General features: G+C 39.2%; 1 protein-coding gene across 3 annotated transcripts in view; it reads right to left on the reverse strand.

Moving 5' to 3' along the window:
* LOC139115896 (protein odd-skipped-related 2-like) overlaps positions 1-18,812 on the reverse strand; it is a 41,361-nt gene that overhangs the window by 7,174 nt on the left and 15,375 nt on the right. The window contains exon 1 of one of the 3 annotated variants that reach the window (XM_070678313.1): positions 13,179-13,328. The exons of the other annotated variants lie outside the window; for them this stretch is intronic. Within the exon in view, the coding sequence (XP_070534414.1) occupies positions 13,179-13,266 (88 nt within the window). The 5' untranslated portion in view covers positions 13,267-13,328. Of the gene's footprint in view, positions 1-13,178; positions 13,329-18,812 lie in introns of those variants that run through there. 3 annotated transcript variants of the gene reach the window in all.

An 18,812-nucleotide genomic window follows, 5' to 3' on the forward strand; every position in this document is an offset into this window, starting at 1 on the left:
CTAAAATCAAAGATGAAATGTTCAACTGTGGATGGTTTCTTAATGGGTATCTTGATTTTTCTTTACTGTCTGTCTTTGTCTCCTTTCACCATGGTCGTGCCTTGGAGCACCAGGTGCCTTACAAGTCTGGCCTGGCGTGGCATTGTCAAATTCATCTATCACTGGCCTCCTACAGAACACATTACACTTGAAAACAAACTGTGCCCATTTTTTTGAAATCTGCAGCTCACTGGAGCTGAACTTATTACAGTCCTATTAATAGACAGACAAAACAAAGACAAACAAGAGCAATTGTCTCAGGAAGAAGGATAATTTTCTTTTGTTCCGGCAGTGGCTTCAAACAAAGGGTATGCCTCAACTCTACGACTGAAGCCCCAGTGGCGTGTTTTCTCGAGTGGAATTCTCAATTAGGGTTGGGAAATCAATCATGGAATGGACCGCCGGAGTGACTGCCATTTCTCCAAATTAGTTTCCAGGCCGCTGGATGTATCACACGGAATAAAGGGTGATGAAACGGCTGAGTAGAAGTTGACTAATGTCCAAGTACGTTGTGATGACTGATGCTTAAAGCTCAAAAAAAACTGTCTTCTCAGAACATAAATCGCATGAGTAAAGTGTTTCATCTGGTACCGCGGATCTTTCATTTGTGGTTTTAGCTCCCCCCCCCCTCCAAAACCCACCCCCACTCTTGTCTCTTGATGAAATAAACTTGATGGCAGAATCCTTCAAAGACTTAAAATCATGTCTACTTGATATAAAGTTTTATGATGCTCAAATTTTACATCAGTTTAAATCTCTGTAAATTCAATATAGTTGTTTCTCTTAAAATTTCCCTTTCACAATTGCCTCGCTAACATTCCATATTTGACAATAAAACTTGAGAAAACAAAAAATTTCACAGTTTAACTATATAAGATATCCGATCAGGACAACTGAACATAGAGAAGTCGTTTTGGAGGGTTTTTTGAGCTGTAAAACCAACAGTTGGGGCACATCAGCGTAGGCTAGCAATGAAGTTAACTTCAGTCAGATTAAATGTCAGTATGGGAAAAGTTGAACAAGGCCATTTCCCGGAGTGGAACTTTACACCAATGGATTGTTTACTGAATCTGAAATCTTGATGAGCAGTCAGTGAAGTCCGATTTAAGCATTCAGTATAGCTTTCATTGGGCAGAAATGCAATATTGAATGTAAAGTCATTATGTTCTTTCCATGACACAATTTACAAAACTCAATCATGTCACTATCTAGTACATGTAGATGCAAACATGCATTCATAAAATGTACCACAGACATTTTTTTTTCAGATTTTTTTCTAAAATTTCGAATAAAAACTGTAGCCAATTAAAACTACTTCCCTTTTGGTCCAAAATTGTCAAAAATATTACAGAATATTCATAAAAAATTAGCAAAATTTTGCACAAATATTTTGGCGGGAAAATATACAGCACTCAAAGGGTTAACAGACTACAGGATGAAAAATTATTGCAAAAAAAGGGACCAACAACATACATCATCAATGCTTTTCCCCATTCCATGACAAATTATCCCCTTTTCCTAGTTCACAGTTTGATGGAATTAAAGCGTATAATAGGCCAGATTAGCTCCAGCAAAATGGCATCTTTCCAGCGATACAACCAGTTCTCTCATTTTCAAACGCTGCATCACCGTTTCCTGAAACTCTACACTGACAACAATGGATTGTCTCTGAGTCATAAAAAAAGACTTGGCGACCAAAGGTTCAAGGTAAATCATGAAATGTGGGTGTAATAGGATAAAGGCCGTTAACCCGGGCTACCTGTGTTTGGTTGTTGACACGGCCGTTTCCTACCAACTCCAAATAAACCATTATAGACGATTACATCAGCAGTTCGATAAAGTCAATCATTATGGTACCTAATTTTGATATCTCCATCGGATGTTAGCTAACTCATAAATATATCACCAAGCTTCTGTTTCTATCTGGTCCCTCTGATTAGCCTGCCAATGGCCTGACACCATATTTGATCTTTCAGAATCAAACCTCTTGGACCGACACACACAGTGCAGTGATACTTTTTTGATATTTGATAGATACAGTACATGTATGATATTCAAGCTATTCATGAGAAAATACCCAATTATATTAGTTTCACATATCAAACTTCAAAAATGAAAAAATATATCCAAAATAACCAAAAGTAAACAATATTTTCATTTCTATTTTCTTAAGAAATGGAGACATACATGCAGTGTATTTGCAGCATCTGACTGCTGAGAGTGTGACGTGACTTGAATCGCACGCAGTCTATTCTGGGAGACATTTTTCCCAAGATGTACCATCATGTAAGCCTTTGTGTTCAGATATGGACGTAGGCACAGAAGGAGCAGATAAGTAAACAAATTTGGCCAGAGTTGTTTACATGTTTACACTGGAAAGGAAAATGGCCAGCACTGGGTGAAAGGTCACCAGAGTGGGAGGGGGCGCCTTGGTTTCACAGGTGACAGGCTCGATAGTGATTACATCCCTAAACAGTGGTGACAATGACACTGTATATGGCTCTACCAACTTGCGCTGGAAGGACAACTCAATCATGGCAGGTTCAGTGCATCGAAAGACAAAGGGAGGGTTGGCCTGGTTCAGCCAGTTTCAACCCCCCCCCCATCTAAATTTAAACGTGGGATTGTATGTAAATTGTGTTTGACCACAGCTGATCAATTATAGAGGGCGAAACCTGGAACAGAAAAGTGGTCACTTCATTGCTGAATGACACACATGTACGGAGCTATCAAAGTGATTGCACCACTTCAACCACACGGAAAAGGTGGAGATATATCCACTCCAAAATTCTAAGCTATGATGGACGTTGTAAACCAAAGTGCTAATGGACATCTCCAACCTGCCTGCCAAGCTCGTGCTTCTTACGGTCACGTTCCCCGTGTTACCCGCAGTTCAACTTAACACTCCAGCACCGTCCGGGTCTTTGCTCTCACATTCACCAGGCCAAGCTTCGCAACAAAAAAAGGACTGCACACTCAAACAAGAAAACAAAACACACACAAACAAACCTGTCTTAGGATGGAGGGTTGAAAAGGGGGCTTCTAAAAAATAGGAATATAAACTTCAGCATCGCATGTTGGCTCTGTGAGTGTCCGTCATGAGAAAACACAAGTTCTGATCACTCCTGTTTTCATAATTTTATTTGGCTCCTTTTTTGATGGTGAATAACGTCTGCAGCTTCACAAACTGAAATATCATCAAGGGACTGTCATTCCTAGACATATAACTTGGGAAAACAATAATTGAAAAATGTTGACCAAATAAAGGTAAAGTCATGATTTGTCTGTTTCGGACCATATGCCGTTCAGTGAGTACAGAAATTAAATACAATTTGACACCTTCTGTGAAAGTGGCTGTAAACCTATGGGTGTATTTTATACTGTCAATCACAGCCAAGAAATGTCAAATTTGGTTACAGCATGAACTACTTGAGATACTCACAGTCAAAATTAACTCCAGTAGTAATTATTTCCACAGTGTGTGTACATGTGTACAAAACAAATCACCAATCCCATCAACCTTAACGAAATTCCGCCTGACAAATTTTCTCATGCTTCCATTCGGTTCCGGGGAGACCCCCAATGGAAATTCAGTCATGCCCCTCAAATATTCCAGTGGATATCACGAAATTGAATAACTTCACTCAGGCATTTGTAGGGTTTAGGAAGTTTGCATTAAACAAGATTTAGTTGGCTATGCGGGGAATTTCAAAATTCCGCCATTTTAGTGTTTTTCTTCCGTGGCCCATGAGGAATGAAATTACTGACCTTACTTGAGCAAAGTGCAAAAGAATAAACAGCCTGTTGGATTTGTTATTGGCAAGCAAATGGAATTAAATCTCTGTTATGCGTGCTCACAATCGAGCCGTGATCCTTAACGGGTACTGATGTGCTCAACATGGTGGTGAAGTTGGGTAGACAATCAGACAATCTGTGTGTATGACGATACTGACCAGCTTACCACGTAGATATGAAGTGTGTTAACCCTTTGAGTGCTATGATTGTTCCCACCAAAATTTAGTGCAACATCTTTTCAAATTTTTATAAATTTTTCTGTAATTTTTCGATAGTTTTGGACCAAATGGTTATCACATTTCATTGGCTACAGTTAATTATCAAAATTTTGACAAAAATCTGCAAAATATTGACTGAAGTATATTTTCTAAAGGAGACAAAAATTGACTTTGGTGCTCAAAGGGTTAAATTTACAATTCTTTGAACTACTTTTCACTTTCCTCCGCAAATTAAATCTAAATTTTCACCAGCAGTTATTTATTACTTCATGCATTTCACGACTGGATTTTCGATTTTCGAGTTCACCAGGGAGATGTTTCAAATTAACTTTTGACATGGCAATAACGGGTGTTCACAGAGTGTTATGTAGCCCTGATTTCTGCACCCAAGCTTTCAGGCGGCAAGACGAAAATGAAAACGGCCGAGTATACGTATGGTGCTTGATTTTCACACAGTGAGTGCTTAAAAAAATCTCCCCTCGAAGTGCGAGCAACCAAAGACTATTTTCACGCTGGCCAAACTAGTTATCAATACATGTGCAAGGAGTCCGTTTGTTTGGTAATCCTATCTCGGAACTGTATAATCAAGCATGGCTACTTTGTCCCCTAATACTCTAATAGCAGTAAGTCATTTTAGGCTGAAAACCTGCTTCTGTGCACTCAATATCATCTGGTTTTAAGTCCCCCTGATTACAACAGCCCTTTTCTTAATGCCATTTCTTTTTAAATCGCACTGTGGCATGTGTTGGATGTGGACTTAGTGGTTTAATTAGTGTTGTTTCATTTTTTAATCTGGCTTTTTCTTCTCATCGAGGTGTGGTTTGGCTACTGACTTGATCGGAATTGTCAAGCTCCTTGTTTGTGATTTTCCTTAAAAAAGACGGAGAACAAATTGACACGGGTCTCTCCTTTCGCCGGCAAACTGCCCGGTCGCTTTCTCCGCTTTTGTCTGGTGTACAGTAGGGCAGAGGTCAGCCCCCTGCCTCATTGATCCGGCTGTGTTTAGAAAAGAAAATCTTAAATGTGACTTAAGTTGTCCGGCTTACTGCCGCAGTTACGTAGCTGACTTTTCCTGTGAGAGTTGCCGCTCTGTGTACACTGACCAGTGCTTTTTACAAACTACCATCGATCCCTCATCAATCAATTTGTCTGATTGTCAAGTGAGAGCAAGCGTCAACGCTGCCCGTCTATGAAATATATTTTGATTAATTTTGTGTCATTGGCGGAAATTTCTCATACCAGTCATGATCTTGAACATATAAAGGATAACTGGTCACTGAAACACGCTTTAAAGCCTTATTCTGCACGACAGACAGATAAACAGCAATAAGATCATTTTTGGGCGTCCACCAGAAATATACACTAATGAGCTAACGACTGCGATAACAAAACTACAAACCGCACCGTACATTACAGCCAAATGATTATTGACATTACTGTGTTATTATCATCATTACACATCGATGTTAGAACGGTTTGTGGTACTGTACATTTGAAGAATGTATTTCAGTTTTTTCCCTCAGCCTCATAAAAGCGGAAAAATAGCAATTCTTGTTCCTCGAGACAGGGAATACACTGCTGTTATGAAAAAGAAAATTTTGATTTTGAAATTAATTGTGGGATTTCACTGAACACAACACATTTTTGTGGCAATTTTTATCCAAAATCATTCCTAGAATCAGGCTGAATGTAATGACTTTTATCGAAATGTTTGTTATTTCTTTTCTGAAAAAATTAATACCTATCAGGTTGATACATGTACATGTATATAAAATTGACATTCCAGATTCTGTGATCAGACCACTTGTTGCTCACACTTGGCAGTGACTTCAGATTTGAAATCTGACAGACACAGCAAGGCTTTCAGAAGAAAGTGACCTGTGAATCAACCACTGCACTGCTCAAGAACTGTCACCAAGACATCTGTTCTCACATAATCTGGCCTGTACGGAATCCAAAATCCAAACAGTCACCAGCCTATTATCGCCGGGCTGTCACATCGACACAAACTCAACCAGCAGACAAGGGCACCACGGACAGAACTGTTCAGGCGTTTTATCCTCAGAGCTATCCTCGGTGAAATTCAAAACACAGCGGGATAGCTATGACCTGGTTTTTCCCAAGCTGGTCGGTAATTAAACATGACCATTTGATATGTGCTACCAACGCACTCAATGCTTCTCCAAAAAACACCACTCCCGATCAGTGCTCTAACCAGGCCCTCATAAAATCCCCCGCCTTGTTCGTGGCAGCACTACCGACAGAACTGCAAGGCAAAGTCACTGATTTGGTAGCCATGTTGAGAAAATTTCCCCGTTCTGTGCGACCAAGGTCGCCTCCGCCAACCAAGGACAACTTACAGTCACTGTCAGTTCATGTTTGTGTTTGTCTACAACATGCCCCCCACCATGGAAAGACAATATTTTAATTAATTAAGTAAATACACACTCACTAATTGCACAGGATGGATATGGCTATAAATGACATAAAAGTCCTGCAGCAGAGAAGTATACAAGTTACATGTAAGACTTGCTGGTTCCATTCTGAATTCAACTCCTCACTGGTTACTTTGGCAAATACATATGTAAAACCCGTCACATATATTTTACTTTCATGTATGAAAACCTTAACAAGTACTGTACTTTGTTGCAGCTCTGTATTTCAGTATATAACTGCCCATTTTTGCTAATTATTATATTAAATTAATGAATAATAATTTCATTTTGCCAAAAGAATGATCACTAAAACAATAATTGACAATGCTGGAAAAGAGAGTTTTGGTTCTGACTGAGTGAATTTTCTGAATCCATCCCCCAACTATCCATCTTTGCTTTGAATTTTTTCCATTGCTTATCGCTGCGTGGCTGGATCCACGCACACGGGAATTAGGGATGACAAGTTTACAGTCTGCAATAGATCAGAACTACCGTTCCCTTTCTGGGTCCTGAGTTCACACTGTCATGTCACTTACATCAACTGACAGGTCACTTGGCCGGGCAAGGAAAATTTACTGGGAGAAAAAAAGCTTTTGTCTGAGACCGCCCCTCGTCTGGCCACTTGAAACGAAATCCCTGGCTTTGACTGATAAGAAAAAGCCACAGACGGTAGGATCAGTGCAAACACAGCCTGCTCTGAACTCACTGCAAGAAATCTGAAGACAGAGCCGGGTGTACAATATCAGCTGAAAGAAAATGCTCAATTTTACTGGAGAAGTTTGTTGTGCCTTTTAACGTATAGGTTAATTCTGGCCATCTTAAATGATGAAAATTTCCCCCAAGATTGGAGAAGTGTTCTAAAATCACAATAGGCTGCGGACCGACTCAGGGCGGCTTTGTGATAGCTGCAGTTCCGAAAAACAGTGGAAAAGTGGATGTTGTGAGATGATGCTGATAACTTATCAGAGGTAGAAATACTCGGTTGTTGTCCGACAGCTAAGATTTGATGAGGTCAAAACCAGGCCATTAGGAACACTGCGCGGTTGCCTGGCAAAGGTTGTCACGACGATGATCAAAGCCAAAATTTCACAGAGCCGAGAAAACGCTGTTTTAGTAGAGACTATACTATGCTAGCACCATGAAAAATACGGTATTTCTTTACAGTTTGACAAGTTTGATACAGTTGAAAAAATCTCCTTCCTTCTGTTGATGTAGCTAAGAGGCTCAGAAATAATGGATAATTGCAAAAAGTCAATATCACGTGTGTTCAGTTAACCCTTTGAGTGCCAAAGTCAATTTCTATCACCTTTAGAAAATATACTCCAGTCAATTTTTTCAGATTTTTGTCAAAATTTTGATAATGAACGGTAGCCAATAAAATGTGATGTCCATTTGGTCCAAAATTATCAAAAAATTACAGAAAAATTCATAAAAATTGGTAAAATTCTGCACTAAAAGTTTGGCGGGAGAAAATTATAGTGCTCAAAGGGTTAATTGTTCAGAATGCCAGAACACGTCCTTAAAGGGTACAGTTAGAAAAACCCACACAGGAGGATGCATGGCTGGGATATTAAACATCATTAAATGTAATTTATACATTATTACATATCAAAGTTAGATTCATAATATGTGTGCAATGCAAACTATTTCTCTCCTTGATCCTATAATGCTAACAGCATAATTCAGGCAACATTTTCACGGATTATTTTTAGAAAGTTGCTTTATATTCTGCATTTCCGATCCAACGAATGTTTGTCATAACAATTGAAACTCAAATATGCAGATTCTCTCGGGGTGAAATATTTAAAAGCGGTACAAAAATACACATATCATGGTTTCTTGGCCTGGCCTGACACTTTAATGTTACTGTTGAAATTACTGAAGCAGTTTACTGTATTTCCCTTGTTACTGTCAGCAAAAACAGGACCACCTCGGCGGCCGCTGCAGGCATCGACTTCTAACAGCGGTGTCACTCAAACCACTCTGATATGCGCGATGCTAGAAACCCTGTATTGCTTTCTGAATTGTTTTGTAACAGTTATTGGAAGGTAGAATTTTCCCCGTGGCTGCAAGTTGAACAGAAACGCTCAATTTAGACATTCTCTCCTGCCTAGCTCTCCCTCTGACACGCCAATTAACCGTTGGTGTACATTCACTTCACTTTATGATATTTCGCCGTGAGCCTCAAACAAACGGGAAAGACATTTTTTCCAGCTCGGCTGACACACGCCAAAATTCTAATCTGAAATTTTTCAATCATGCCAATTCACCTTACAACTTATTAATCATTTCCATCAACTGGTTTGACCGGTAAATTTTTGAATTCCCAGTCAGTGCCTTGGAGTCTGATTAAACCGTAATGGGAGCAGAAAAAAAAAACAGGAGTTGATCTCCCCCATGTAACAGTAGCTCAACAGTTTCGCATCTCGGAGATCAATTAAAGAAAACAAGACCTTAATTCTACAAACTAGCACCGTCTCTGCTGTTTTGACTAAAACGCCAACAGTTTATACATCTAAAGGGTCCACTAAATCCCTGGGTATTTCATTTGCTCAACTTATGTCACTTTTCAGAACATAATCCGACAAACACAATTCGAGAAGTCGACTAACCAGGCCTCTTTAATTCCCAGTTTCCCTGACTCAGACAGCAAAAACTAACGTCGATCACTTCCAAATGCTGTCCACCTCTCTCATCAAAGTACTCTTGTTTCTTCTGAGTTGTTTTTCAATCAGACGGATTAACTCCTTTCCAGCAAAATAGAGGTGAAAGGGAATTTTCTCTCATATTCTCCTTTATGACACTGACAAAACTGTAACTCTTTAACATCTTTCAAACAAACTCACTTGAAAAAGCAAAAACTGCCTCGATCCAGCCGTCACCTTTTCACACACCCGTGGGGAAATTTATTCTCGAAGATAAATATTTTCCTTTGAAGTTTAACTCTTTGTGTTCACTTTGTGCATTAAGAGCTTTAAATCATTTTTTGCAAATGCACTCCGAACCAACACTGCAACTGTACTGAAGACAGCCTCAAATTCATAATCGTATAATTTTTTTTTAGTACATATTACTTGTTACTCTTACTTGGTAATCATACAAGCCATCTATATTCTATGATGCCTGATAACATTTCTAATCAAGATTTTTTTTTGCGTCCAATTTTTTTCATGAGCAAATGTTACAAATATGCAACTTTAGTTTAATATACTACTGTATACATATACGCCAAATTAAATTAAAGTAAGAAGGACCGATTGACTGTATATTTTTTTCTAGTGAATGATAAATAATTATCTACGCCAAGAAGCATGTAGTCTAATTATGGAAGTGGGACAGCTTAAAAGTAAATCAAAACCTGAAATTGTCATTTGTACATGTTATTCTGCAACGTAACAAGGAAATCTAGACTTATCAACAGAGTTTTGCTAGAAACCGTGACAATGTAACCGTATCATGGCTTGTCTTACACGGTTCCGTGGCTAACAGGACTCGAAACAGGATATTTCCTGATCAGGATTTGAAAGAGTAAAATGGAAAAAAAATTCATTTTTCCTTTCATCACGCAAGGAAAACTCTTATCCGGGTGCGTTGTGAACACAGTATTTTCCGTTAGGGAAACATCACATGAATGTTGGACTGAGGTTTTTCCGTGTGGCTGAAACGTCAAAGAGAAATCACGCGACATGATGCAGTCAGCCAGTAAACACGACACAAGTCAGAATATTATATTAGGAACTTTTCAGTAGGAAGTTAAGACTAACTCTTGCTTAAAACCCTTTGAACGCCAATGTCAATTTTTGTTGCATTTATATAATGCAATCCAGTCAAATTTTTTCAGATTTTTGCCAAATTTCTGATGAAACACTGTAGCCAATGAAATGTGATATCCATGTGGTCCAAAATTATCGAAAAAGTTTCAGAAAACTTCATAAAATTTGTAAAATGTTGATTAGAATTTTGGTGGGGAAAAATTACAGCTCTCAAAGGGTTAACAGTCTTTTTTCAAAATCTTGAGCAGTTTCAGTTATTGATGACAATTTTCTCTGACGACATGACAGAACTTTGCTGTCTGAAAATCATTACAAATGACAAGTCCCAGCCTGGCTACAGGTATGTGTGAACTTCCAAAACCCCTCAAAACAGCACCTTGTAACCAGGCTTTTTGAGTACGTGTCAACAGCACCGGCAACAGTGAAATCTTGGAAACTATCTTTAGCGACACTGTTTACAAACTGAGCAGAGTATGGGCTCTTAGAGAGGTGCCAAGTTTGCCACCGTTGTGCCATCATTTTATCGATCTTTGTTTCCAAGGGCCACCTGAGTGACCGAAAAGCCGCAGACACTGGCGCACAACAAAACACACTGTTAACAGGCTTATAAAGCAATCCAAAAATCATACAAGCATTCAAAAAAGATTTGGAGTTGACACTTGACTCGGGACATTTTCTACATTTCCAAAATGGCAGGACAGCTTTTCTAGTTCTTGGTTCGGAAATTCACTTTGCATTTCATCATGTCATAATATGTTACAGGACCCTGTTTAACATCAAAAAACTAAAACGAAACATGTACAGTAATCATAACACAAAGATACAACCTACATAAAATACGCTGTAAACATGGACACATTTTTTACACAGTCCCTCAAGAATACATGGCTGGTTCACCCTACTTCGCAATCATGATGAAAACACACACCATTACTTTAAATCCCGCAAGGAATCAAAACCAACAAAATCTATGACAGAGAAAAATAAATTCCACCCTGGGTCAAAAAAATTACAAAATGGTGTTAAAAGTGACTGCCCTGACCCTTGCCTGCAACAAAAGTGGTTATGTAGGTCCCCCCTGTCACTGAACACTTCAGTCTCAGAGATGGCACCTGTCAGTGTGTATTTATACTAACACCGTGAAATAAAACATCAACATATTCCATCAACTTCCCCTGGGCAGCTGATAAGCCGTTAAAAATACTGAACCGTAGAACACTCGCGTTTTGTCTTACATCAAAAAAATTTTGAATTGTTTTTCTTTGCTGTCTTGTTTAAACTATCGTACAGAATTCTAGCTCTGGAAAGTGACCATTCCGTTTTCAATTGTTGATGACAGCAGAGTCTACAACTGGGGATGAGAATCAAGGCGAGACAGGTTTCAAGAGTCTTATTTTTTGACAGTTTCTATTTCAGAATTGAAGAAATATCTTGTAAACAGTGACGCTTTCTCCATGACCAGGAAGTACATTAATTTTTTTTACTTTATGATTTATTTTTTTTTGTTTCTGTCAGCAATTTTTCATCTGAAAAATTTCTCAAAATAGTGAAAGAAACCAGATTACTGTAGTGTTTTCAGTGAAAACAAGAACTAGCTTTCCGAGTTGTCCACTGCTGCACTTCAATTTGTGTGGTGGCATACATTTGCAGTTTGAAAGAAATCAGTACAAAATTGAGAAAAGACTCAAAACAACCAGACAAGTAGCAAAATATTGTCGTTTTTAAAAAAACAGGCATTTTGCTTGATGGCTGACACTCAACTTTTCAACAAGCAACAGCCCAGTTTATGAGACACATTTGATAGAAAGCCCTAAACTTAGACTGACTACGAAGCAAAGACAGTATCTCTACACACAACTTGTCTGCCAGTCATACGGGACAAGCAGTTTGCCCCACTGGTTCAACAGAAGCAGATATGATAGCACAGTAACCATATACGTGGAAATTACTGTTGCAATTTTACAAAACAAAACTTGGCAGAAAAAAAAAAAGATTGTAAGAGCATGAGTATGGATGAAAACAAATTAAGTTTTTAGGTGGCTGAGAGGATTAAATCCCTCGGAATGTCCAGTGATATTCTATCCTGGAAACTCAGCAGGTCCACCTTGCTAGATTATCAGATACTCTCACCGCCACACACGGTAACTGTGCTACCGAAATTTCAGATCTGTCGCGATGCAGAAAGGATGTTTAGGCTAGCAGAAAATATCAGCATCTTCAGAGAGAAACCCGGATTAATTTGCCAAGGAGTAGAGCCTTTTTTTTTCTCTGGTGTTGTGGTGAGTTTGATCTCAAGAGCAAAATGCAGTAAATGAGAACAACTCGGTTCGTTCACCCTATAATTAGTTAATGTTAACTGTTGCTGACCACCGACAAGACAGGGCACTCTTCGAGTTCTGGGTACCATGTAATTAAATTGGGGATAGATAAACAACCAATTTCCCCCAGTGTGTTGGCAATCTCGCGCCAATACTTGTCATATTTTTCCAACTTTCCCATTCTGGTCATCACCCTCATGTGTCTTACATGAGAATTATGTTTTACATCAGTCAGGTAGCTGCCTGTATGTTTTGCCGTCAGTAAGGCTTCTCAGCATCAAGATGGTGGGCTATATCTCACAAGATAAAGAGAAATCCCCCAAATCTTGACTTGTATAGAGATATTGAACTTGGTTCCAAAATCGCTATAATCTTAAGATTTCAGGCTGTCATGTCAAATTTTAAAGAAAGTCGAACGGTAATGTGATTTCCACTCCTCGCGCTGAAACTAAAGACCATAAAAAACACTTTTCTTGAGAATCAAAATTAACAGAAAATCACAAATGAGAAATGTTCAGAAATCATACTGAAGTCCATTTAGCAGTGGACAATCCAGCAATACTATCTACAGCAACGGAACACATTTTCAGCAAACATTACCTTTTGGCCACAGACTCCAGTTAGAATCCCTACAGGCTGACAGGTACACTTGCCAACTGTAATACATTGACATCGGAGATGTAGCCATACTTGGAGAACGTCCAACTTATGAATGACACAAGTCCAGCTAAAATAAACCTATATATCGGGTTGTCTTGTTTCCCTTATGTACAAGCTGAACACACCCCCACTGCAGTCATCCCGGCCAATCAGAGCCGGCCTGTCAACTTCCCACACTTCAAACTCCATTCACTTAGTCAAACATTAATTAAAAAGCCATCTCTGAGAGGGCCCAGAAGGAGTGGCCTGAGGAAGGGACCCTGAGTCAGTGCACCCAATCACAGCTAGGTGCTTATGTTTAATTGTTTGCTAATTAAATCTCAAGTGACAAGGTAATTAAGATTGTTATCTACACTGATTGGGCAGGGCTCTTTCTGTAAACATCCATTCAATTAGACAAAAGACACCATTTCCATGAGAATGATGGCCAACTTGTAAGCCCTAATCAGGAAACAAGACACTGTACACTCAGTCAATTCAAGTCAGGCCGGGACTGTTTGCACAATGGCAGCCAGCTTGGGGACTGCCTCACTTGGGTTTGTGTTTCCAGACACGGTGCTTGGTACAGTGAAGTCGGCCCAGCCATTCTTCCTTAAGTACATCATATGTTAATACAAGTCAACAGCAGCAAACAGTAAAGCTAACACGCGCAAGAGAGAGAGTAGAGAGAGAGCTCAACTGGAAGCAACCATTCTCCACACAGTGGGGGAGGGGCACTGCTATCAATCTTATCTCATCAGAGATTCTTCACAGATCTTATCAAGTCTTCCAACCTCTCACCTTTCCGGAACTTCTAAATAAATCTGAATCACAAACAAATTTTCCTGGTGTGAAATTTGCAATTTCAGGAATTTTTAAGAGAGTCCCCCTTGACACACCGGACAATTTCTCCCCTGTTTAATATTTGACACGACTGAAGTGCTGTTAAAGACAGGTAGCAGCTCCGTTTGAAGAATCACTTCTATAGATTTCCTGGGTGGAGAAATGGTTGTTAACCCTGAGCACAGCTGAAACTGTCAAGGTGAAAAGAGACAAGGCCCTTTCATCAGTTTAATTGTCCGTGAGCCATGCTCTCTTTTTTTTACAAGTGTTAAATTTTCCCAACCCCTAAAGTGACACAATAAATCTTGCTAAGAAAACAGCCCCTACACATTAAATGGGTAAGACAGCCATCAACACTGGAGTGCTGCTCTTACGCTGAAAGGACCAACACGTTCCCAGCAAAGTCTCCTATCTCCCGACAGGACCCTGTTTTCCCTTGCTGCATAGACCCTCGAGAAAAACGTTTTTCTCGAGGGTCTATGCTTGCTGTAAGTCTAAAACACAAACTATTACAAGTGCACTACTAAAACCTTCAGCCAGACTAGTTGGCTGGAAGCCCTGGCTTTTGGCTTTCTCTAGTGTTTAGAATTTTTATTGTGGGGGTTGAGTGAGTGTTTAGCTAAAGCAGCCCAAACAAGGGGATTATCCGATTCTTTTGAACTCAGCATAGAACTGAGCAGGGCAAAAAGTAAACTGGGTGAAACTTTAAAGTCAACAGGGTCGATTGAAACATGGCCTTTTTTTAGGCAGGCACTGCAGCCGGTATGCAAAACAGGGTCCACAGCGGTGAGCTTGAAGTGTAATAAAACTAACAACTCTCCGACATTGCCCCGGCTATTTGTAAAGTTTAGTGGCACCTCTGCGCACACCGCTTACGTCTGAATGAATAGAAAACACGCCAGCGTTCAATACCGACGATGTAACAACAGTTTCCACACGGAGTGACCTCTGCTCCAGTGTAACCAGACACCCAGCCCCGGAGTTGCACCCACAGCAAGCTCGCCGGCGCAAACGACCGACCAATGCTGAAACTCGAACTGGCTTTTGTTGAAATCCAGAAGCTCTTTGCAGACAAGTTTAACAAAGCATAGAAAAAACATGTGGTTTTTATCTTTTGGCTAACAAGGAGCTATAAGCATTTACTCTCTCGACAAGCATTTATTTTCTTAAAGGTTCTACTCGTGTTTATATAAAATTCCAGTTGTATGGTTTCTGTCACATTACATGTTCTTCCCACATCCCTTTCACCACCATGCTATGGTTTGACCCTATTATTTTTCTAGGGCTACAGGGCACTTCTATTGTGAAGATAGGGGTGTACGGGTGATGCTTTTTAAATGTTCAATTACAAAAATATTGTCATTGGCATGTGACTTTGGAATAAGTTACAACTGTGTTAAGCGAAAATAATAAAAAAAATTTCCAATCAAAATATAGGCACATTATGCTGTTGTTTGTATTGAAATAAAAAGAAAAATATGTTAATAGGTGAAAAAAAGATTTTCTTATGGGTTTGAAAGATGGAAAGTTCTGTAAATTATAACTTTTATGTGATTTTTTAAAAAATTATCAAAAGCAGATTCACTTCAACTGACAATTAAGCAGAGAAAACCTCTAAATCAGTTTCTGTGCCACCATTGCTATCAAAGTAGAAAATGGTTAATATCAGCTCTGGTGTTGGTTTTAGCTAACACGGAGATATGTGCATAAGACAGCCTGGAAAATCAAAGGGCAGGCTTTTCGGCTACATGACAGGACGGAGAGAGCGGCAAAAGCTTCAGAGACCTACAGTAGCAAGTGCTGTGGAATTGTAACCTGTAACAGCTAGACAACAGGCTTCTGCTTCCATGCATAGAAAACTGAACAAAATCCAGGCATACAGATGTCCTGTCTGTGTGTTGCTGTCTTCCTTCACGGACGTAACAAATACATCTGAAAATGACAGTGAAAATGTGCAGACTTCCGATTTTATTGAAAGATCAAGATTAGATATGGTCTTCCGTGTTTGTCATTTTTTTTCCTTCACATTAAAAAGAATACTACAGTACACCTGGAAAGATAACAATTCTAAACCTGACTGCAAAATTACATGTTGATGGAATTCAATGTGGAAATTTGACAGCTCAATTAACTGTAGCTTTTGGTGGATTTTTCAGTTTTTTTCTAGTATAAGTAGAATGTGCAGTTTCTCGTTCTACACGCAAAGTTGGGTCAAAATGCCAGAGTTCAAGTTTGAAATTCAGCAACGTGGATGTAATGTTCAACGGTGTTGTTGAAGATTCCATTTTCGTCCAGACTGGATTTCATTTGTCTGTGATGTCAGTATGTACAACAGGTATCGCATTTGCAAAATCAATATTTTAGAGAGGAGAATAAGAAAATAAATGTGTTATTGACAACAAAAAAATTCAAAACGTAATCAAAAAGTTCATACTATAGTCCCTGTAATCAGAAGGTAGATGGATTTTTGAGAAAAAGAATTGGGCCAGCCAGCTTCCCTCAACAAAACACTGATGTTGGCTAAACGGTATCTGAGAAGCACACGTCTTTGGCTACCCTGACCTCTCCTGATTATTTTCCAGACTTGTTTTTCACTGTTACCGATTTCCAGACGTTGTTTTTTCATACCCCGGCATAATTCGCGGAATGCCTACCTGGCATGCAATGGGGGGAAATAAGGTCCGACAGTTATGTTGAAATCCGACTTCTGGAATAATAAAACAGAAATTTATCGTTTGTAACGCGTGAAATCTACAGTTACACTGATAAGGGGGCATGCCGACTTCAGGGACCCGGGGAGGGAAAATAAATTTCATCTGAGGGCAAACAGTGAACACATGGTACAGGTGATGAAATGTCATGAAAGTGATTACCGCAGTGTTGCCAGTAAGGAATTCCATGTGCTCTTCTGATAAAAGTTGATACAAACGAGGCCGATACAAGCGAGCCGCTCAAAAGCACCGCAGTCCAGAAACCAGAACACCATCAAAATTAGATCCATGAGTGTCTCGTCTTATTCTTTGTATCGATTTCTTGAAGGGCTGAAACGTATATCATCATTCTTCTGCTGAAAAAAGTCTTCATTAAAACTCTGTCTTGGCTAACGTACATTTCAGAGGAGATCTGAGTAGTGTTAGGTCATTTTTTCTGGTTGATACATCTGTAATTTGCTTCTAGTCAAGAAATGCAAGCACGCTAAGAAAAGCGCCATACAGCATCATTCAAACATCTACACTTCTATATATCTATTTTGTTAATATTTTTATACACTTTGTTACTTTGTTTCTTGTGTTTCCATGTTTTTTGCAAAGATCTGTAATCCTGGTTGGTAAGTTTTGTTTCTAAAACGCACAAACAGCTCTGTTGACGAAGACACTGCACGCATTAGCACAGTTCACAGCATGCATTTTCTCAATTCAGGAAGTTTTTTTTTTATGACCATAAAATGATATTTACAATTTGAATTTGACTTTCACAGATTTGCCTGCTACCACTTTAATATGTTTTTATTATGACTCCCCAGTCATAAAGTCACGCAATCGACACGCCATCTCGACCTTTCACGAAACGTAACTCACAAAGAATTTCGGTGACTCAAGTTCATTACCATACATATATCGCTGGTTATGTCAGAGAGGCGTTAAGTGAGCGCAACATTTGAGTCATACAATTGCAACTCACCCCTGTTCAAAAAAAAGATATTTCCACAGGAAATCTCTCCCAGTAGTGTTAAAGGTTGCTACGGTCAGTGGCTAAGATAGTTAGAAATACACACACACACAAATTCAATATTTGGTGGCAGACTCCCCCAGCACCTCTAATCGCATGGATTTTTATGAGGTGACGACACTTTTATTGCACTTTACTCTGAGCTTTTTTAATTTACAACTCCAAGTCAAACACACTGTGTGTGCCACCCATAACATATATGATCATTTCACAGTTTGCTCATATCCCAGTGCGCACCTTGGAAGCAGTGGGAAAAGACGCTGGTAGTGAAAACATCAGTCCGTGGGAAAAACGTACCCATCTCAAACACTGATACGTAATAAATTCTTTGCATCATTTACACTACAAATATATTGATACTGTCAGTTACTTTTATGGTAAATGGATGTGCCACTACATGCAACTTCTTGTCATCTGGGGACTTGACGAAGTTGTGAGATCAAAAAGTGCTCATCCACTCGTAATATCTAAGTTTCATTTTCCTTCTTAACTTTAGTCTCAAAGGTACTTTCAACAATTTTAGAAAACCTATGCCATAGAAGAGCCCTGATAAATTAGGAAAAGAAGACTTGGACAACTTAATCCACCCACTATCTGCTCTGAAGATACGAATTTCTTCATCTTTAAAGTTGTAAATTTTCTTTTATCTTCTTTCTGAGAGAGGTTTTTGATGTTTGCTTTCACATGAGCAGAAAAAGGCACTTGGTTTCAAAGTCTGTGCACTTTTCTTGTGGAGGCCATCAAAGGAATCAACAAGGACAACTAGAGAAGCTAGTTTTCATGAGAATATTTTGTCACATTCTCTGTAACAACGGCGGAAAAGATTCAGTTTGCCGTTTTAGGGATAAAAATTTTGTACTGAAATTTCTGAAACACTTTGTAAGAAACACTCCATTACTGTGCAAGTTGGGACGAGTTAGTGCAAAGGGTAAGGTTAGTATGCCTTTATTCTAAAATCATTGTAACATGCACTACAGGTGTGTTTTTCAACTTAAGAAATAAGAAACTCCTATACTGCATATG

This window comes from Ptychodera flava, chromosome 17 (assembly GCF_041260155.1).
Source record: "Ptychodera flava strain L36383 chromosome 17, AS_Pfla_20210202, whole genome shotgun sequence".
Classification (NCBI taxonomy): Eukaryota; Metazoa; Hemichordata; class Enteropneusta; family Ptychoderidae; genus Ptychodera; species Ptychodera flava.